The 23,630-nt window shown below is 29.3% G+C and overlaps 3 protein-coding genes across 4 annotated transcripts; 1 reads left to right on the top strand and 2 right to left on the bottom strand.

The window, feature by feature from the left end:
- The first annotated feature begins 8,604 nt into the window (after positions 1 to 8,604).
- LOC112681774 (ras-related protein ORAB-1) lies at positions 8,605 to 12,317 on the top strand. The gene is made up of 5 exons (XM_025552090.1): positions 8,605 to 9,179; positions 9,338 to 9,458; positions 9,830 to 9,877; positions 10,365 to 10,592; positions 11,800 to 12,317. The coding sequence occupies exons 1-5, from the start codon at positions 9,166 to 9,168 to the stop codon at positions 12,016 to 12,018; spliced, it is 630 nt and encodes a 209-aa protein (XP_025407875.1). The 5' UTR covers positions 8,605 to 9,165; the 3' UTR covers positions 12,019 to 12,317.
- A 1,485-nt stretch (positions 12,318 to 13,802) lies between these two features.
- Positions 13,803 to 18,741, bottom strand: LOC112682510. Its single transcript, XM_025553137.1, has 3 exons — positions 18,290 to 18,741; positions 15,389 to 15,542; positions 13,803 to 15,028 (listed from the first exon to the last, which is right to left on the bottom strand). Exons 1-3 carry the CDS (start codon positions 18,537 to 18,539, stop codon positions 14,077 to 14,079), a joined length of 1,356 nt encoding a protein of 451 aa, XP_025408922.1. The 5' UTR covers positions 18,540 to 18,741; the 3' UTR covers positions 13,803 to 14,076.
- Positions 18,742 to 19,453: 712 nt separating this feature from the next.
- On the bottom strand, positions 19,454 to 20,927 carry LOC112682095 (mediator of RNA polymerase II transcription subunit 10). 2 transcript variants are annotated; one of them, XM_025552584.1, is made up of 4 exons: positions 20,816 to 20,927; positions 20,579 to 20,737; positions 20,401 to 20,484; positions 19,454 to 20,035 (listed from the first exon to the last, which is right to left on the bottom strand). In XM_025552584.1, exons 2-4 carry the CDS (start codon positions 20,713 to 20,715, stop codon positions 19,531 to 19,533), a joined length of 726 nt encoding a protein of 241 aa, XP_025408369.1. In that variant the 5' UTR covers positions 20,716 to 20,737; positions 20,816 to 20,927; the 3' UTR covers positions 19,454 to 19,530. The 2 variants fall into 2 exon arrangements, with proteins under 2 accessions (XP_025408369.1, XP_025408360.1); XM_025552575.1 differs by having other exon boundaries at positions 20,579 to 20,916.
- Positions 20,928 to 23,630: the final 2,703 nt, after the last annotated feature.

Below are 23,630 nucleotides of genomic sequence, written 5' to 3'. Positions count from 1 at the left end.
ATTATTTTTACTAATAAAAAAATTTGATAAAATATAATTTAATTAATGATTGTTAAGTGATAGAATCCAAACAACTATAATATAATAGAAAGAATAAAATAACATAGATTACTTACTGCTTAGTCAAATAATAATTCCTGAGAAAAAATTTAGCTGTAGCTTATTATGATTTATATTACTATCTATGAAATAAAATTAAAAAATTATAAGTAGGTAAAATATTCCTTTGAATAATTAAATATATATATATATATATATATATATATACCTATAGGTTTATCTTTCTCTTTATTTTTTTCATAAAAATAAATTATTGTTAAATCCAGACAATTTTATAGAAATATTCAAAATTTAAAAATAATATTTTTCTTAACTAATAATTTCTTTAATAAGTTCAAACTTTCCTGTTTCTTTTATAGTCTTTCAAATAATTACGTAAATAAATATTATCTGGTTAATTCATAAACAGAAGTATCTAAAAATAAAAAAGTAATAATTATGTAGAAAACTAGAATTGCTTAATTCAGTGAGCGAAAGTAAAAATATTTATTACAAATGTGAAAACTGCATGAATTATTGAAATGTCTTGAAAAAATATCACAAGTACATGTAAATTGAAATGAAACAGCCAGATAATTCGGTCAATTCGTAGGTGATGGATGTAGTGGTGGCGCGAAGGGGTTATATTTGAATCACGTAATTCATGAAAAAATGGCGGTGGGTAGACTTTGAAAAAAAAAATCAAGAAAATAATTACCATGGTAAAATACTCATACATCTAAAATGTTATATTAATAATATGAAATGAGAAATACAGAAATATAACTTATAAATTATAAATATTTTTAAAGGTAGTAAATTTGTGATCATTTAAAATTATGTAGTGTAAATAATGTTGGTGGGTGATTCAATGAAATCAGTAATTCAAGTAGAAAAAACTTGCCGTCGCTACTGGATGGATATGTAACTCAATTATAAGTGGCATAAGTATGCAAATTTTGCCTCAATGCAAAAAACTTAAAGGGCTCTCTTTCTATAATATTTATCGTAAATGAATGAAACTACTTAGATGTTTACCTATCCTTAATTGTGTATTTTATTCGTTTTTTGTACGTAATTGTACGTATGTTCTTCAACCAATGGATCAAAGCGTAATAAAATGTATGAAAACTTATTTTCGAAAAAGTTTGGTGCTAAATATGATTAATAATATTGAAAACAAAATTGTAGTGAATTAGATGCTATATTAATGATTTTTAAGGCTTTTAAAAAAGTATCAGATATTACAATTCGAAATTATTTTTATCACGCTAGTTTCAATAATACAATACCACAACAAACTGTCCAAGGAGAACTAGAAGAACACATAAGTTTCCCAAACATAAATGAATATGTTAACTTTGGTAATGATGTGCTAACTTCAGAACCATTAAGTGATCAAGAACTTATTTCTCCATTGATTAACCAACCCGAAGAACCTGAGGAAGACGAAAATACAGATGAAGGTGATGAAGATGAAGAAGCTGATTTATCTATCAATGCAGTGTTCATTGCAGCTAAGATGTTAGCAAATTATATGGCTCTGAATAACGTAAGTCCAAAGATAAATTTTGAAGAACTAGAAAAAAAATAGAGCGTGATTTTTATACTAACAAAGTTCAATCTAAAATAACAGATTTCTTTAAATAATAATTGAACTAATTAATTTAAATATGTATGTACATAATTAAATGTTTTTATCTTTACTTTTTTCTATATTATACATTGCATAAATAAATAATAATAATAATAATAATAATAATAATAATATGTATTGAAGTAACAATTTTTTTTCGTCATTTTGGTTATAATGACAACCGGTTATTATGACCTATTTTCTTTGGTCCCTTGAACGTCATTATAAACAGTTTCTACTGTATTAACATAAAATATTAGATAAATAAACTTGATAATGTAACAATTAAAATACAAGGCCGTAAGACGTTTGGGCACAGAACGATATTTTTACCTGAAATTCGGGAGAACGATTGGGAACACACGTTTAGGTACACTTTTTTTTCAGACCCCAAAAATCAATACGACGTTTGGGTACATAAAATTTTTAAATTATTACTACGTTTGGGTACCATCGTTTAGGTATACAATTTTTATATTTTAATAATTTAATTTGCTTATCTATATTTATTTATTTATTTTATTTTTTAGAGCCTCTTAGCGTTACCCAGGAGACACCATGAGGAGGTTCGCTCTTAGTCTCTCAAAAATTTTTATTATTTATTTACTCAATTATATTTAATTTTTTTTCGACAAAAAGTGGACCGATGACATATAGACAATTCCTTATATCGCACACTTATATCAAAACAATAAAAACTCAAAAAAACGCTTTTTTCAAGAATGTCGGTTTTGTTGGTGGTACCTTGGTATCATTCATTCAATAAAATATACTTACATTGCCATCTGACGGAGAATATTAAAGATAAAGATAAACCTGTTTTGTTGATTTATGTAATTTCGTTTGTAAAATCCGAATATACGTTTAACTAAAAAAAAACTTTTTGAGTTGTTACTGTTTCGATATGAATGTGCGATACCTATCATTGTCAACTTTAAACTCATTGTATGTTTTAAAATATACTCATCGTTATTGATTATATTAAAACAATTTGGATGACTTGTATAAAATTGACTATATTAAAGTCTCGATGAAATGCTTCGGGCCCATTTTTTGTCCTAGGATCAGATGATGAACTTTCTGCCCACATGTATGGCCGAAAAGAACTATTTTCATCAATGAAAGTCTCTAGAATATAATCCATAAATGTTTTAGCGTGGACTGGTGCATCTGAAATTAGAGATACAAAATCATTGCTTACCTCATCGGGCGATTAACACTAAGATCAAAAAAACTTTGAAGCTATTTGTATACTTCGGTTTTTTGCATGTAATGCTTATATAATTCTCTGTCACTTCGTATTCGACGAAACCAGGCTTGACTCAAATAAAAGCAACAACCTGATATTAAACAGTTTTCAAAAACTGTTACTACGTACTAATACTACGTTTTGGGCCGCTTTCTCAAAGTCTAAATGAATTTTTTTAATGTTTAAAGGTTTTTCATGAAATTGAAAAAATAATTGTTTTATTTTTAACCATACGTCAATATAAGCTTGTTAAGATTTTGTTTCCAAAAAAACATACATCATTGGTAGATAGAATCCATTTATGTATAAATGTATCGTATATATTTGAAGAAAATGTTTAAGCGCGTATGAAAAAGTACTGTCAGAAAATACATGTTGCGTATTATTTAATAGTGACTACTATCAGCAGATTCTATTTGGAGATAGAATATCGAGCAATAAATGAGTATATCACTATTGTAGATTACGTGTTTATGACGTGTACCCAAACGTTCTCTGATTTACTAGGTAAAAATATAAAATACTTTTTATTTTATGTGTCAAAACGTTTATTTGTAGGGTTTATTTGTACCCAAACGTGTTGGATTTTGTGTCAATCTTCGATTTTGTGACCAAATGATCATCGCCCACTTACACGACTCGTTTAACACGAGTTTAGACGATTTTTTTACGGCAAGACGGCAACGCAATGACAAATTTTGATGGCATAACTTATTATAGTACAACAGCCAAATATAAAATAAAGTACCCTAACAAATTACGAACCAAACACGAAACAATTCTTTTAAAAGACTATCAAATATCGATATCTACAGATTAGATAAATTATATACGTATGTGAAGTTGGTCCACCCTTTTTCATGGATTAACTTGAGACCTATACCAATATTTTGCGAGTTCATTTTCAAAATTTGTGAGTAAGCCATAAGTTTCATACTCATAAGTCATAAATCATAATGTTTAGGTAGGTAAATTTATTATATAAAAACAGTGGAAAATGTGAAAATGCCCGGTCAAACATATTTAAAATAGCTTAATATTTGTATGATAATTTATTCACTATATAAATAAAGGATATTATTATTCTATTTTATAAATGTTATTAAAAAAGTAAAATAACAGGTAGGTGCAGGACCGTCCCGAAAGGGGGGTCTTGGAGGGGGGCGTCTCATACCCCCATCACCCTATGAAAACATCCGTCGGCAGTCGGACTTGTTTCATTATAGCCTAGAAAGACTTAATTTTACTTACGGAAAACAAATATTACATATTTCGTAATACAGTGTATACACGAAAAAAATGTATATAACTACTTATTATACAATATAAAATATTAGTATTATATTTATATATATATATAATTAAACTATCAATTTTAAGAACGTGCGATACTGACACATATATACATGTTAAAAAGTAAAAATATGACTGCATATAGTTAATTATACAATATAAATTGAGTAAAAAAATTGTAGTAGGCATTTTTCATATTATCCCCCCCCCCTTGATTTTCATCTTCGGGACGGCCCTGGGTAGGTACAATGGTTTTTGGTAATTTTTTAGAGCTATTCAAAAATCATAGTATCTATATAAAATCAATTTTCATTCGACCACAACATTATAATTAAAATTGTATACGTTCATTTGATTAGCAATAATCAAGAATTCTCTGTAACGTAAATAATATATTTAATCTTAAGAAAAATACTATGTAAAATTTAATGTTAGATTGATAATTCAAGTTGTTAAAGCCTTAAAAAAAATTTAAAAAATATATAAAAAATTTATATTAATAATTGTCTTTTTTTTAAGATTCTGGGTGAAGCGAGAGATCTTATGGTTTTTACAATTAAATGTTCATGGTATCTATTAATATTATTGAAAATATTTTCAAGAACTAAAGTTATAATTCTTCTTGTTACGTATAATGCGGGTGACATAGAAGGGCTTGAATACAGCTGCCATGCCGCGTCGTACTCGTGCAATAGAAATTGTATATATATACAAGTAATATAGCCTGTACTTTTCTATGTACTACTATTGATTTTAAAATATACAGATGAGCGGTGATATAGGAAAATTCGGTGATTTCAATTTTGTTCTTGATAGAGGTCATTGTAATATTTACCATGAACACTACATTTTTTTTTCTATTCAACATTTTCTATTTTTATTGATTGGTACCTATATATATTGAGATGTGATCAGGATTACAAAGTGTTTTAAATAATTTGTTTTAAACGTTTTAAATATGGCCTTCTATATTAAACATTTAATACATAAAGGTTTAACACGTTTTTTTTAAGACTTAAAACAATTATTTCATATTTTCAAACATTTCAAAAGTATGTAAGTAACTAACAGTAGGTCACATTGTCAGAAAACTGTTGGAGATACCACAGACTCAGTATAAGGTCTATGGGAGATGTAAACATTTTTAAATCTCCCGTTTTCTTATCGGCTACTCAATATTTAGTTATTAGTTGTTAGTTGACCATCATATCATAATTTTTTATTTGTCGATACTTTTTATACAAAACTGTTTTAAATCTAATCTGTTGTATAGTGATTAGATAATTATAAAAATAATACCTTTCACCTGTACTGTACTCTGGCTAAAAATCTGAGAGTAATAATATCATTTAGGGAAAATATTTTAATAAACTTAGTTTTAAATAAAATAAATAACTGTTTTAAACAATGTTTAAAACTTAAGAACAAAATAACAATTAAAAACTGTTTAAAACATAAAAATAATTGTTTTAAACAAATAAAACGTATTTTATGTATTTTTTTAAAAAACTGATTTTTACTCGTATATATGTATAAGGTATAGGTCTCAAGTTAATCCAGTTAATCTCAAGTTAAAAGGGTGGGTCAAATTCACGTACGTAAATTATATAGCCGATAGCGAGATCGTTGAATTCTAAAATAAAGTGGTTAAATTTTCCTTATTTATAAAATATACATCTAAATCTAAATCTAGAATCATTGATTCAAATGATACTCATATATTAATAAAAAAATAGTTTGATTGATTATAATTCTTTTTTAAATTGTCGACACAAAAATGTTTCCTAATTAAAAATAAACTAGTACTCTAAAAGGTCAGAAAGGCCCCTCTATGTTCAAGGCTCTAACGCAACCGCATTCCTTGCATTCCTCTATTTACGCCACTGGTTATAAAAAATTAATTCTATGTGGGACATAATTAGGCATAAAAGCCAGAGCCCAGAAAGAACTCATTGAAATAAATAAAATAAAATAAAATAATTGTTTTCATTAATATTGTGGAATAATGGTTGTTATGATTTTATTAATAACATAAATTTATATAATATAATAATTCATATTTTCAGTCGGTAAACATGTTTGGCAATCTAATCTCATCCAGAACCGGATTTAGGGGAGGGCTGAGTTGGCTACAGCCCAGTGGCCCCCCCAATTTTATATATAGATTAGGATACAGAAAAAATATTTTATTTATATTTACACACATTTAATTAAATAATATTGAACTTTATTTGGGCATTTCAAAAATTTAATTTTACCAACTATTAATAGATGTATTCGCGTTTATTGATAATGAACGGTGTCTAAAAATGGAGAAGATAGGTTTTTATGCCGTCCGTATGCACCTTCGATTGTAAGAATTGATTGTAAGAATATTAGTGAATGTGTTTCTAAATACACAAATGTGGGTCTGGAATTATGCACCAAAATGTTGTAGTAAACACGTTGATTAACAACAATAATTTACTGTCAGAATTATGAGATTAGTTTTAGGAAATATCTTAAAACACAAATTACAGACTATCCGTCTATAGGTATATTATCGTTATTTATTCGTTGCACTTATTGCAAGTAAGACATTTGTTAATATTGGTTGTGTATACCTACAATGGTTACAAACTCCAGTAGTCTAGTTGTTTCTTATATTATAAGTTATTAACTAATGAATAGTGTTATAATTTAAAAATGGAAGAAGATCATCATAAATTAAAGCGATTTTATATGAGTGGTGCAGATAAACGTAAATTGGCAAAAGAAAAAGATAAAAAAAAATACAGAAATAATTTCAAAAACTAGGCGAATGATAGTTTTTCATAACACACCCTAACACAACATCTTTTTCTGAGGTTAGTTCAAAGTTTAACAATTACTATATGAAGAATAAATATTACTTTTAATAATATATATATTATTTGAAACATCGTAAATGACAAAGGAATATCCGCTTAAATCCAATAGATTCTTATGAAACACTAGGGGTAGATTTAAATTCTTCTCAAAACTTCAAAATTCAAAATTTTTTACCTGTAATTGATACGTTTATTTCTAACTTGGATGAATGATTGTCTGTTTATGAATTAGTATATCAATGATTTGGCTTTCTCCAAAAATAGAACAACTAAGTAATCAAGAAATTGAAAATGAAGCAATTAAACTTGTTAAAATTTACCAAGATGACATCGATGAATACTTTGGAAATGAACTTATTCACTTCAAAGAATTTTATAAACATTTTAAAGATGAAAGCAGTGAATTTCACAATATTAGTCAAGAAAATTTAATGTATAAAATATAAATTGATAAGAAAGTAAAAGATAGTTTTCCTAATGTTGAAACAGTTCTTCGTATTTATCTTGTTTTTATGACTACAAACAGCAGTAGTGAAAGATCATTCTCTAATTTAAAGTACATAAAAAAATAGATTGCGTACTTCTATGGACAGAGACAAGTTCAATCAACTAGCGATAATGAGCTCTGAGTCTGATATTTTAAGAAAACTTGATTTTCAAAACGTTATTGATAAGTTTGTACAAATTAAATTAAGAAAAGTTCCAGGCATTTAATTTTAATTACTTGATATTTTTATTTTTATTATTCTTTATTTAATTACTTACACCTAATATTATGATGATATTGCTTATGTTATACTCAATTTGATTGTTTTTATAATTATTTATTATTAAATAAGTAGTTAATTGCAAAATGCATCAACTTATTTTAATAAGTAAAAAAATATATTTTCTTGTTTATGTGTAAAGGGCTCCCACAATGCATTCCACCCAGGGGCCACCACATACCTAAATCCGCCCCTAATTTCAACGGCGGTCACACGATCGAAACCGACTGAACCACTCCGAATTCGAGAACGAAAAGCAACAGAGTTGTCAGAACACGTTGCGAGAAGCCTACCGGGATTGGTAATCGTAGATCAGATCCTCTGTATACCCGTCTTTAGTATTCCGCTGTAACGATCATAATTGCTTTTAGTTGGAAGCTCTAAGCTATTACATAGTGAACACAGTATGCATATATTCGAACGTCGATCCGCGATGACTAATCGGCGTTGGTGCGCCGGTACGGAGCACTTTTCGGTTTTTCAGCTTCCATTTCGCATTAGTAATAATAATAATAATAACAACATTCGCATTATTACCTCCATAGCGCGAACATACGCACGCGCAACGACGCACACGCGTCCAATGCCTCCAACGGCTGCCAGTCAGCGATGACGTTGCACATACGTGCGCCGTGACTGTTGTGGACCGATGCGTGCGGAGCGGCGAAGGTGTCGGTCGGTCCTTGGAGGGGGGTGTGGAGCGGTACGGTATACGTCGCGCGCGCAGGGTGATTATGTGTACGCGACGACGAGAAAGCCGTCTCACCGTCGGCCATATTTGTTCTACCGTCACTGTTCGACGATCGGTCGCTCCGTTCTATTCTCTCCACCACCACTACCACCGCCTCCGTCACTACTACGACCCGCCCTTGTAGCGTTATTGTGTTTCCGGGCCCCATCTGCCGCCGTGTCACGCTGTATCATCGACGTTTTATCAGAAAGGGAAAAAAAAAAGAAAAAATCAACACCGCAGTACTGTACTACTACGTCTAGTCACCGCCGCCGCCGCTGTCGTTGCAATTGCGCTTTAGCCCACATCGCATTTTTTGCATTCCCATACCTCGATTTTCCGTGTGTTCGCGGCGCAAATTCCACGATTCGTGCCCGTTTTACGCCCAGCTACGACGCAAAACACAGTTGTAGCACGTAAGTAGCGCACGGGAAAATCGACTGCGACCAACGTGCAAGACAATAGTCGCGTTACGTAGTCTTCGTCATCATCGCGCCAGCATTAGTGTAGTTGTTCGTCGTCGTTATCACATACGTCGATCGCCGTCGAATCGAAACGTACGCCCCTAAGTAGTAAAAGCAATCTCAACCGAACACTACAAAATGAGTCCGGATTAGTAAGTATTATCGAGTTACTTACAATTCACTCAGTATTAATGAATGTTATAAAAAAAAAAAACGAACGACCCAGATGTCTCCGTGCGTCCATTCCTATGCGTTTCACTTTCCAATTGCATTTTTAGTTTTGCTAATATATTTGCGTTCATATTTTCAGCGATTATTTGTTCAAGCTGCTACTGATCGGTGATTCGGGCGTTGGCAAATCTTGCTTGTTGTTGCGATTCGCCGACGACACGTATACCGACTCGTATATAAGTACGATCGGCGTGGATTTCGTAAGTTTTTAATCGTGATAGTTAATTATGCATTATTTGCTATGCAATGTTCATAAATCGAATTTATACACACTCACACACACACACACACACATGTACGTTATATATATAGATATGTATAATGTATGCTTGTATATTATGTATAAGTATATTCGTACATGAGATTAAGTATATTTGTACATAATCTCATTTTGATATTTCATTATCTTATCATTAAGTTATTTTTATTCATATCACTAAACAATGGTGAATATAAAAATAGTTTTATGGAACTTGAAATTTACAAACATATTTTTTGATTTCTTATTACACACTTAATAGTAATTTTATGTGTATTCATGATAATATCAAATTAATTGTTACATATTTAGAAAATCCGAACCATCAAGCTGGATAACAAGACTGTAAAACTACAAATTGTAAGTATTGTATGCTTTTTAACATTTTAAACATAATAATAAGTATTGTGATTAATAAAACACAAATTTATGTCTATATGTATGACAAAAAAATTTCACAATCATAACTTGATAAAATAATGAATTTATTAAATTAATATGTGTATAATTTATAATGTATGGTGAAACTGTCTACAATCTTGGGAAAAAAAATCTATTTTTGATATATACTTCTGATTAAATATTGTAATACCTTGATTATTGTCATATATATTAAATAACTGGTATTAAAACTTATAAAATTAATTTATAGACTTGTTATTGGCTAGATAATCCAAATAATTATTTATGTTTTAATTCGATAAATTTGAAATTTTTAGTGTGTATTTATCATAACATTTAATTTATACATGATGAACTAAACAAAATCCAATTCATCAATTAGATTAAAAACAACATTTACTAATTGATGAAAAATATTGTTTATTCATCGGTTTAATTTTCACAGTGGGATACTGCTGGACAAGAACGCTTCCGTACTATAACATCTTCATACTATCGAGGAGCGCATGGTATCATTGTAGTGTATGATTGTACCGATATGGAGACATTCACTAATCTGAAACAGTGGTTAGAAGAAATAGCTAGGTATGCATGTGACAATGTCAACAAATTACTGGTGGGCAACAAGTGTGATTTGCATGACAAACGTGCTGTAGATGAAGCAACGGCTAAGGTTAGTAAATCTTAATTTAGTTTTGTATTTTTATTAGAGCTACCTATTTATGAACAAAATTCTAGTTATGTAATTAAAATAAAATTACATCAAATGTAAAGTTTTGATTAATTTTGATAATATTAAGGTTATACATTATGGCTAGTTTTAATTTTTTTAGGATAATTCAGACTTTTTCTATTGCCTACTACTATATTAAAAAGGTTCACCAAAAGTAAATGTTTGTTTTTTTTTTTGTTAAAATAAAATAGATTTAAATTAATATAATTCAAATTAGTTTCAATATATTTATTTTTTTTTAGAATTGTTATGACAAAATTCTTAAATTTTGATTTTTATCAGTAGTATAACTCTAAGCGAATTTTAAGTTAGAAGATAAAGGGACAGGGCTCTTTTTATTTATAAAAATAAATATTAATAAGTGTAGAAATTCTATTGGAATTCTTTTAAGAGATAGTGTAACATGATCAAGGTATCTAGTATAATATAGGATATTCTAGGAAGGTTTTCTAGTCCTTTTGAATTCATTTTTTACTGTAGTTCAGGAGCATAAAAAGTAAGGATCTTAATTATCTTAATTTTACAAACAAATACAGATTAGTTCAGATAATTATTACGGTTTAATACATAAAATAACTTATGTATATGCATTTCTACATCAAAACAAAAAGGAATTCAGCATACCTACACTGGATGGTCGTCATGACCAAAATGCCTTTTCATACATATTCGGCATTAGCTATCGGACTAATAATAGTGATATATAATACATGCCTTAATTGAAACGTAATTTCTACTCAGCCAATATACATATTATATGTATAAAATAATAACCATGTAACGATTGTTACAATAGGATATAGTTGAAATTAAAAAAAAATATTGATGGAGTATACAATTTAAGTATAAATTATGCATTATAAATAAATATGCATATTATAAATCGATCAAAATATTTATCTATTTTTTTTATACATTAAATCTCTGGAAAAATAGGTATGCTGAGACTTTTCTATATATATAATTATATTTATTGTTTATGGGCAATCTAAATATATGTGTATACTCAGCCACACAGAGTTAACATATTTCATATACTCAGATTTTTCTTTCAATTAAGGAATCATGATTATTTAACAAATTATTGTCTTATGTTAAAATATATAATTTGGGTTAACATTATATATTGTTTTGTATTTCCAAACAGGAATATGCCGACCATCTGAAAATACCATTCCTGGAAACATCTGCAAAACAAGCAACAAATGTAGAATTGGCTTTTTTGACCATGGCTGCAGAAATAAAGAATCGCATTGGACCACAAGATGGTCAAGGACCAGGAGGCTCAGCTGATGGTGTTGGTAAAGTGACAATTGATTCAAAACCATCGTCAGACGCTTCAGGTGGGTCAGGCGGTTGCTGTTAATGATAAGGCGGTGGCGTCGGAAACATTGCAAATTGCATGTGGACAACTATCGTCGCTGATGATGAAGAACCGAGCCACAGACAGAAATAGATGATATATAATATATATACAACTACTAATTAAAAACAAAATTCATTGCTGGGGTATAAAGTTTTTGGATCCATATTATGTAAATTACAAAAGGAGAAGAGTGCCATTGGCGGCATGCCTGCTGCCAGTTCACCCCTACCTTTTTCCGTCAGATACTATTTATTACTCGATTTTTTTTTTTTTTTTTAATTGCGTTTAATTTGTGTACATATACATATTATATATTTTATTATTACTTATAATTATTAATTATGTAATAGCAGCATCAGTCGTGGTTTGTTCTTTATTATTATTATGATTATTATTATTATTATTCTAATTACTGATATTATAATTATCATCAATTTTTTTTGCATATAATCTTCACCACCCCACCCCCTCCCCAATACACCAGAAACATTCCTTTTATTCTCTACAACTCGCCTAAAAAATAACGCATTATTAAAAAATTCAAAACCAATTTAAGGTGGTGTATCTCATTTAATATCTCACGTGTACTCATTCACCACTGTTAATCTATTGCATACATTTTTATGCCTACTCTTCTGTTGCACAGCTGTATATAGATTACAACTTTAATCTTATTTGAATATTAAACAACTTGAAACAAAAAATGTTTATTCAACATAATTTTAGCCACCATCTATCATCCATCTATCAGTAAAATGAAATTTAAACCGCATATATATTTATATTCATATGTATTTATTTTTATATTATTATTATACTTATAGTTTTTTCTCGTATAATTCTTTTTGTTACAGAATCTATATATATAAAAAAAATTCAATACAATAATTTAAGATAATAGAAATTAATAAATTAAATTAACCATTATTTTAAAGTATTTTATAATTGTGTAACCATTCTTATGAGTCATAATAATTATGATTTAGAAAATTTCAAATTGTTTAAAGTATGCTAAAATATGAAGAAAGAAATAGGGTTTTTTTAAAAATGTTATGACATTTTTCGTATTCATTTAAAATTATAATTATTACTCAGATATGGGTTAATTACATTTATTATTAACTATTCAGTCTTACATCTAGTTTCAATTTGTAGAGGATATTTAAACATTTTTGTGAAATAATTTAAAAAGTTAGTTTTTAAAAATATAAAAAATAATATATTTCTATGTAGCATAGGCTATTTCCATAGAAAATAATGATAAATATTTTATATTTATTTTCCAAAATAAAAATTTAATTCAATCAAATAAACAAATATTGTCTAAGAAAAATGAATAGGAAGTTAAACGTTCACAAATGTACATAGACTTACTAATTATTAATTTAAATGATGAAGTGTCTCAAAATTAAGTAAAATTTTAATTACCTTTAAGTGTTCTGACCAATTTCATTTTAGTTATAATATATGGTCGTGACCTACCTGAATGTTAATATTTCAAATGTATTAATCAGCTGTAAAATTATTTTTATTGGGATAAAACAATAAAAATGTTAGAAAACACAAAAAATAAAATAAAAACAATTTTTATTAACAACTAATACATCAATGCTAAGTTGGATTACTCAGAGAACTTGGATATTAATATAATAATTCATAGAATAAGTATGCAAGATTCTGTTGCTACATAAGATTAAAAAATAAATGATTTATAAAATACAAGAAAATGTAAAAAAGAACTATAAAAATCAACAAGTGGATAACTGAAATAAAAACACATCCACTACATCATTCAACAATAAAAAAAAATATCGTAACAGGAACTAACTCGTTTCTACATGAAAAAAAAATTTAAAGCAATTATACTTCTGTATACTTTTCATGTCAATCAAATGTTTCTTATAACTAGTAAAACGGAAAGTAACTGCATAATAAAATAAAACATAAAACATCAACTTGAAATAAAAATTTAACCTTTTTAACAATCATAAGTATTTTTTTTTTTACTTTTGTACTGTCATGTCCGGTGCTTTTCTTCGGATACATTTTTAAACCGGCCTACGCACTCCACGAGCTTGCCTGCTGCGGAGCCCCGTCGCTGAACGTCGCGGGTATAGCTTCGGCTGTATCCATCGGTCCACCGTCGTTCTCTCTACAGCTATTTCCATACACCACCGGCATCATCAATTGCTGAGATCGCTGCCCTTGTTGTTGCCGAGCCGCGCAGCACCACCGCCACACGGCAAACGCGTTCACATCGGCCGCGGCCGTCCATCCAACAACATCGCTCACGGAGTCGATTTTCCGGATGACGTATGATAGGTACGACCGCAGTGACAGCAGGTCTTCGTCACCATCACCGCATCCCTCCACTAGCAGCGACACGGTGGAGCACAGCGACTTGACGTCGGCGAACGACGCGCGGGCCGCGTCCACGTGCGACAGCCGTGTCGCTCCGTCGAAGCCGCCCAGCTTGTAAACGACATGGTCGCCGTCGGCCACGGGGTACACGTTCTCGCCGTTCACCTGGTTGTGAGCGTACCCCTTGCAGTCGTGCAGATAGTGCAGCGCGCACGCCACGTGCTCCAGTACCGTACGGCAATCGGCCGCGCCTTTCAACGGACCTGACGGCGACGACCAAAGGTTATCCCGGCACATTTCTGTTTGCACGTAATGGAAACGCCCGTCCGACCAGCTCGAGTGGAACGCAACGATGTTCGGGTGCGGGCCGACGGCCGACAACGTTCTGGCCGCGGCCATGGTGGCTGAGGCGCTCTTGTCGCGGTGCGCCGTGGCCGAGGCAAGTACGCAGTAAACGATGCCCTCGAGTACCGACACGCATTCGAACACGCTGACGCTGTCCTCTTCTTCAGTGCCGGTATTGGAACAGCATGACTGCGATGGCCGATCGAGCACTTTGGTCACGACGAACCCGCGACCCGATATGGATTCCACGATGCTGCGAAAACGAGAGTTTTTCGCCGCCGCCGCCACCGCCACTGATGTCATCTAAAAAATTCGGACAAAAATGTTAAATACAATTCGCGTTTTACCAGTTACTTGAAGTTCAATATTAATTTATCACAAATGTTAAAAAAAGTACTGTGGTATAGAGAAGTTGTATTGTTTTTTAGGTCGTCCAGTCACGAAAAAAGTGTTAAACAGTGCGTATCCAAAAAGTTAGAAAACACTAGACTATTTAATACGACTTTACAGGAAAAATTAATGTACTTCTTACAGACTGTTAGATTTTAAAATGTTGCATAAATAATATTTTAAAGATTAAGTCTCTTCCAGAAGAGTAACAATAACTGAGCTAATCAACAACAGTAGTTTGTAGTATGTTTATTGATACAGAATCCATTTACCTTTTTTTTCAAAAAGAGTAATCATTTCTTCGCTGGTAGTGTCCATACTATTGATTACCATATCTTTGCGTTTTTTCCCTTGGTCATCAGTATTTATTTCATCATCAAATAATAGACGTCTAGTGACATATATGTGATCTGGCTTTCCTGTTCTTTCTGCTTATAAAAATAAAAAAAAACATGAAGAACAAACGGATCGGTTCCAGATATTTCTCAGTGCTCTTGGAACTTGCTTTAAATTTTATTAATTTAATAATACAATAATTTACTGCTGATCCGCGTAACTGTAATTTTATATTATGGTCACTTGGCATTCGAAATATATATTAATATTTATATATTTATAAATTAAACTTTTTTAAATTATTTTTTATCCTTGCAGTGACTCGACTGCACTATATGAAATTGTTTTTTCTAATTTTACAATTTAGTAAAAAAAAAAACTTTCAAAACTTTCTATATTAGAATATTAAACAAAAAATGTACGAAGGGAACACAAATTAATACATATCATTTTATTCTACTCAATTTATATGAATTGTTCATCATACTATTTCACTGAGAAATTCAATTTATTTTTAATTCTAAATGTTTTATTTAGTGTTAAATCAGTTTAGATTTAGAAATATTAAATTATTTAGTTTGTTTTATTATTTTTCCACGATAACAGCCGGCGTCAACTGAACAATTATCATTGAAAATTACGTATTCAGTATTGACGCTATTGAATTGTATTTATAGAAACATATAAATATAATTGTACATATATAATCATCACAATTTATTGACTGTATATCTGATAATGAATTTTTAGTTTACAACCAGTCATACAATACACGTATAAAAATACTCCAGGTTACGCATTTGATTGTTTATTTCTATATTAATTAATTAAAATTAATGAGTATTAACCATTTAATAGTGTTTTTTTATTTTATTATATATTTTAATTATCATTGTTTGTGTTGGTACTTATAAGCTATTATTTATTTACCTGGCATCTAAATTGCTACTTGACGCTTGAAATTTGATTGGTTCTACACTAAAATTTGTGTTATTATATATAGTCATTAGTTAGAAATTACTTTTTAGTATTCTATTTATAATATTGTTTTTATTAGTTTAGTGAGAGTTTCAAAATATAATAAGTATACATTAGTTATAAAATATTCAATAGATCTATCAAAAATAAAAACAAACCTGCTCAGGAAGTCGATTAAAAAAAAAAATATATATGAATTAAAAGAATTTCATTATTCTAAGGAAAATGAACAAATTTTTGTATTTATACTTATGAGCCGGTTCAGCGGTTCTCAATTTGTTATCGACCTCGGCACCTCTTAAAATCTTGCACTAGGGGCAAATGTCCCTTTTACTTCCTCTTTAATGCACCCATGATTATTATTAACATTTAATATTACTTATTTGGTTTATTTGAAATTAACGTCCTTGTTCATTAAATATAACTTCAACCATTTCGTTCAATTTTTGATAATCATTGATAATCATTATTTATCATTATAAATAATAATAAAAGTAACTATATATATTTAACTTATATGCATAAAAGTTTATATTTTAATAATTATTATGCAATTATAATAATAAAAAGTTATCGATAGCTAAATTATACATATATTTTTATTTTTTGATAAAAAAAAGCTTTTTATATAAGAGGTATGTAAAAATTTCAAAATATGTAAGTGATGGAGGTTTATAAAAATGTTTGGAACTGCTGAGCTAGTTCATACTAAGCAAATACTTTTAATAATCTATTAATATTTTGTGTATGCACGTAATCTATTTAAATATTAGGAGTTTTTGATAGAATAAAATGATAGTGAACATTTCAAATATTAATCAAAGTAAATAGTTTATGAGTTCACATCATCAACAATAATCCTGTTATACCAAGTTAACAGTTCTAAAAAGTAAGTGTTGCCATAGCTGTCTAAATATATAGTTAAGGGTGGCCATTCATTCCGGATTTTCCGGGACGTTACCGGTTTAGAAACTTATGCCCCGATGTCCCGAAAAATTTTTTGAGACCGTTGTTATCAGGTTTAGCTATCAACATAATAATGTTTCTGAATTTAACTTATTTTTTAAATTATTATTATTATTATTGCCAGGTTTAAATGCATCAATAGAACGAGTGTTTTCATTGATGACTTTCTACTTGGACCGACGTTCGTAATCAAATGGATGTGGCAACTGTAGAAAGTTGTTTATCAAAACATATGGTTTATGTTGCATGAAATTTTACGACAAAATTATAAAAAATCACTCGTTTCTGAATAACGTCCACAACACGCAAAAATACACAATGACAGCAGAAGATAAAGGTTAAAAAATGTTGCCTGTCACTATGAAGTACAAAAATATGTAAATTGTATTTAAAATTTTAAAATTAGTTTTTGTTGAAATTAAAGTATATTTTCTATTACTATAATTTTAATATTTAGTGTTTAATATTTCATAATAAAATCCACAAGTAAAAAATGTTAAGATAAAAATATTAAGTAGTTATGGTTAGATAGGACGATTAGGTTAAGTTAGAATTCATTGTCTTGGATTTCTTTTAATTTGATCTGACCACCCAAATATAGTAACGAGTTATTTATCGAAGATGGAATAAAATAATATTCATACATAAATTAATATTAAATAAGTTAAAATTATTGTCGTATTTAGGTAGGTATTAAGAAATGTTATGTTGATTGATTAAATTCTGATAATTATAGCAAAATAAATAAAAAAAAAAATAAAAATATACGAGTTCCTATACTTTTGTAGGCTTAAGGCATTATTGATTAAACATTTCCGTCCACTTATAATTTAATGTAAATTTTTGTGGCATTAAATTTGGGCCCTAAAATTAACGTTATTATATCGGCACATACTTGTCCAGTAATCAGTCATTTCAGGAAAAGTCATTGTCGCCGAATCTGGTTCACACGATTTCTGAGGGGTTTCGGGCACAATCGGATGATCCATCATATCGTCGTTGGAGATAATGTTGTTTGAGCCATTAGATCGGCTGCTGTCTGGAAAGTAGAAATCCGGAATGTCTTTAAATTTTGAGGACGATGCAGATGGTTTTTCGTAGCTACCGTTCCACGGTCTCTTGACGTGTTTCACGAATTTATCCATTTTTCCGTTCTCACAGTCTTGTCATAACGCACATATACTGACAACGGGCCTAATGCGAGCGTGATTGTAAATTTAAATACTTTACATTTCATTAATTCGATCGTAAAACAGTCGTAATTCCGCGAAATTTGAAGTTTTCACAATATTTCTTAACACCACGGCTTATCACGCACGTGTACGTACAACACAATATCGGTAATCGCTACAGCACAGCGGACCGTTAAGGAGCGTATCGTTGCGTTACGATTCGTGTCAATGTCGTGTTACAGGAACCGATTGACACAAATCGTTGCTAACAACGCCATCTCTCATTCTTTTTTAAAACAATTTGTTAACATTCGAGTTGTTTATGTAATTCGCAATTTGTTTACACAAATTTCCGCTATGTATAATGAATGTAATTTATATTGTAATCTGAATAAACTCTATTACATACGATAAATCATAAACAAAAAGTAAATTAATTGTTTTGTTGCGTTACTCGCAAAGAATTACATTGATACGTTATTCAAGAGAATGCATTTAGACTAATTTTAATCGAACCCACACAGTAAACATCTTATACGTCGAAAGTAAACAGGTGGATGAATTAATAGCATTGTCAATTATTCGAAATGGACATTGAGGTGAAAGCTGTCAACATGAACTTAATTGGCATTTTAAGATGTAAATTAATTGCTAAAAAATCAGTTTTATACCTGTCTAACATTTTTTTCACTCAACTCCATTGCTCGTTATCTATTATTTTTTTTAAAAAAAAGAAGAATTTTACGTATTTATTGATTTTACTATATTATTTTGAATAATTTAGAAAATAATAGACATTATATTATGGTATTATTAATTATCACTTCATTGCATAAAATGACTTAGAAAACATTTTAATTGAAAAACTATCCAATAATAAACACAAATTAAAATGAGATATTATTTTTTATAAATTATATTATTTATATACATACATTATAGCTTAAGATATACAAAAAACTGATTACTGAGTGCCTTGAGGGCCCCCAATATTGTTGCTATTACTACTTGCAGATACAGTAGAAACACCATCACAACCTAATAATGATGAAATATTTGGATTATTGGGCTGCTGTTGAGAGTTGTTCAAACATGAAGACGCAGCAGTTACTGCAGAAGATGCATTGTTTAATTGCTGCTGTTGTTGAATTGACAAATTTGATCCTCCTAATAAGTTCTGCTGCTGTTGCTGTTGTGGATTTGGTCCTCCTAATGAAGAGACTGATGATAACATGTTCAAAGGTGGTGGCGGTGGTGGTGCTGCAACGCTGCTAGTACCATAACAATTGCTTCGCAGTGCTCTGTATTTATTTAGTTCATTAGGGAATGTTTGTCCTAAATCAGCTAATACATTTGCCTTGAATTTTTTTAAGGCATCAATTTTTCCTTTGACCTGTTCATTTTTATGTAAAGCTTTTTCTATACAATCTTTAGTATAAAGCTGAGGATTACGTCCTCTATCAATGTACCTAAAAAATAAAAGAAAATTAGTAACAGAACTAATTTATAGGTACATGAACAAAATGAATACTATTATGTTATTAACTACATAAAGATAGCATGTTTTAATAAAATAATTTACAAAACATTTTCCAAAATTAGTTAACTGTAATTTAATATTTAAAAATTATTTTAGCGAAAACGTTAAGTATGGATATAATATTTAACTAATACAACAAAGAGTATTAACTCAATTGTATATTTAATTATAAACCAATAAAACAATTAAACCAAACAACTGAAGTACTTTTGTTTGCATAATTGCTTTTAAATGTGTATTACACAGTGAATGTTGTTAAAATGTATATGAGAAAAATATAAATATTATACTCACTCAAATACTTCTAAAGGTACATGTATATCCTGGATATTGGATTTTAACTTATTAATTTCTTGTAAACCGGTGACAGCATTTTGTCTGGATTTCATATAAATTATAAAAAAAAATTAGCAATCACTTTAATATTAATGTCGAAAATGTCATCAATACATTAAAGAAAAATTGTACATACATTTTTTGATTTAATACCGTCTGCCCTTGAGGTTGAAAATCAGCCACTATAATGCGTATTTGACGTACGTTTTCAACAAACATTTCCAACTGGGTTTCCAAGTCTTCCAATGGTGATGATGAGCTTGATGAAGCCATTTAAGCGTTAGTGTTTCGTAGACTATTTAACACGAATAATCAAAGTTAATTAATAACGCCATACACCGAAGCGTAGAATTAAAAAACGTAAAAAAATTACTCATCAAGTTTTTAAATTGTTGAACTCAACATCATCGTCATTCGCTGAAGATGGAGACACATTACACAATTACACAATTACACACACACACACACACACACACACACACAAATTGTTGGTAGACTTTTTGTTCTTATCAAAGTGTATTATCATTGTCAGAAATTTTTTGTATTCACCTCCATGATTGTGATTGGGTAGAAGCATTGAACTATATAATAACTATAATATTATTACATAATTCAGTGGGTAGAAGAAACAGCTGATATTGAACAAAGGTAGAAAAAGATTATCGACACACACGCATAAAGGTTACGATTTTACGTAAGCTTGACAATAGATATTATTGCTTTGTAATTTTGTACAGATCGTTATCAGCTATTATGTTGCTAATATGTTTTATGATAGAGTTTAAATTGATATATAATTTATTTTTAATGAATTTACTTATGTGAAATTTAAAGAAATAACTAAATAAAATATAGTGCGTAAAACAATTTGGAATTGATTTATCTGTTATTCGTTGTATTACTTAATGTATTTAAAAAACAGATATTATTAATTTCTCTTATATTTTTATGTGTTTCCATAATAAATTATAAATTTTAGGTATTTTTTAACATCAAATTCATCTTTTGCTTTTTTGTTGAACATAATTTGAAGAATGGACATTTCTGTCAAGTGATTTACTCTGTGTATTTAGTTTATTAAATACTGGTTAAAGTACGTTTGATTAGGTATTCAACATACCATTCAAAATCATAATTAAAGCAAGATTAGGGTTGCCATCCGTCCCGATATATTGTAACTGTCATCAATATTGAGGTTTCTGTCCAGACAAAAAACTAAAATATCTCGATTGAAACTGCGTATTACAAATTTCGAATATGTTGTTTTATTGAATATGAATATCTGATCGAAAACAAAAAAAAAGTATGTTTTTAAACTTCTACCACGACCAAATGTGTATATTAGTGACCTAGTGGACTGTTCAACAAAATTGACTGCTCCCAAAGATTATGGAATCGATTTTATAGTGTCAACCCACACAGCACAGATATATTTATTGAATAATTAACAATGGCGGTTATAACTAACTTTTAATGGGGGGGGGGGGGGGAATTATAAAAAACAGAACAATAATTAGTTGTCGGAGAGCCCATAATTTTTCTTCAATATTTTGAAATAATACAAATATTTCAAATAGAACAAACATTTTTACTATACATAGTATATTATGAAATTATCCAAAATAGGTTAACCTTGTATTTACAATTAAATAAAAATAATAATAAAAAGTATAGTCACAGAAGCACAATTAATCAACCATTGTAATAATAATAATCTACAATAAAAGCATATGTCTTTCTTTTGTTTAACAAAACGTGCAATAATATTTTCTATATCTTTAGGAATATCTTTATAAATGTGGAGTAATGCTAGCCCATTCAACCTTTCTTTGCCAATTGTGACCTTAACCATATTTTCAGCCTAATAATTAGAAAAAAAAAATTTAAAAATGTATAACAATACTAATAAAATAATGATTTGGCTACTTAACAAATACCTAGTTAATAACAGTATTATGTGAATAATTTTTTTTTTAATATTAATTTATATTAAGTAAAGTTATATGATATTATATGAGTAATGGATACTAAAATTTAAATGTAAACTTATAGTAAGTTATGTACCTACCTTCTGAGTGTTGAGAAACTGCGTTCTGCTGTCGTAACATTGATTGGTAGTGAACAAATAATAATCAACATTTTATGTATATTTGGAAATATAGATTCTGGACACATACTTAGAGCATCCAACCCATTAACTGGAATAATTTTCCTAAAAAAATACATTTAAATTAATTGAATTATCAGTTAGTTATATTAAAATATATTTTATCTTCCGTTTGAACCCTAAGCCATTTAGTTAAGCACATTTATTTCATTCTCTATGGCTTGCTGGAAAACATTTTGAAAGTATATGTAATCTTTAGTTATTCTATAATTTTTTATTTGAATTTTCCTTGTTTAAGAATAGGAAATGAAAATCTTCTAATACATTATCCAATAGAGGAATATAAATATTAATTCTATAATAATCAACAGGGTTGTTTGATGATATAGCATTAACTCTATGTTTTTGATGTGCTATAATCCTGGGCAGTTTTATATCAACATCAAGTTTGTTTAGAATTAATTCACACTCCTTACATATAGATTTTTTTTCTACACATTTTTCATGATTTTTCCGAGTATTAAGTATACATCTTTAATACATTCAGATGCAGCAATAATATCTTGATCTTTACCTTTTAAAATTTTACTTATCGGAAAATTAACAGCTAATAAATTTGATAATGAAAAAAGAGAAAAAATATAATCACAATTACAAATAGCAGATATTTTAGCTTTCGAAGAAGAAATATTATCCTGCCATTCAGATATTTCATTTAAAGTGTCAATAATTTCAATTATTGATTCCTTAAAATGCAATACACTACCATGGCTTTCTATCCATCGTGTTTCGCATAAATTATGTAATTTTCTATAATTAATCAAATGTTGTTGAAGAACATAATTACGTTTGGCAGATACATGAAAAAAAGAAGCAACTTCTTTTATTACCCCAACACAGTTGCGAATTGATTGTATAGAAGACTATTTCGAAATACTTAAATTCAAGGCATAATTTGAGCAAGGACTATGTATTGCATTTTTAGCAATTTTTTTAATTCGTCGGACAGCGCCGTGGACTGCAGATACCACAACGGAACAGCAATCGGTCCCAATGCCTACACAGTAATCTAATTCTAATT

This window comes from Sipha flava, unplaced genomic scaffold (assembly GCF_003268045.1).
Source record: "Sipha flava isolate LNK unplaced genomic scaffold, YSA_version1 103_pilon_pilon, whole genome shotgun sequence".
In the NCBI taxonomy this organism is placed as follows: Eukaryota; Metazoa; Arthropoda; class Insecta; order Hemiptera; family Aphididae; genus Sipha; species Sipha flava.
The sequence above is the reverse complement of the archived record's forward strand: the minus strand, read 5'-3'. Positions and strand labels throughout refer to the sequence as shown.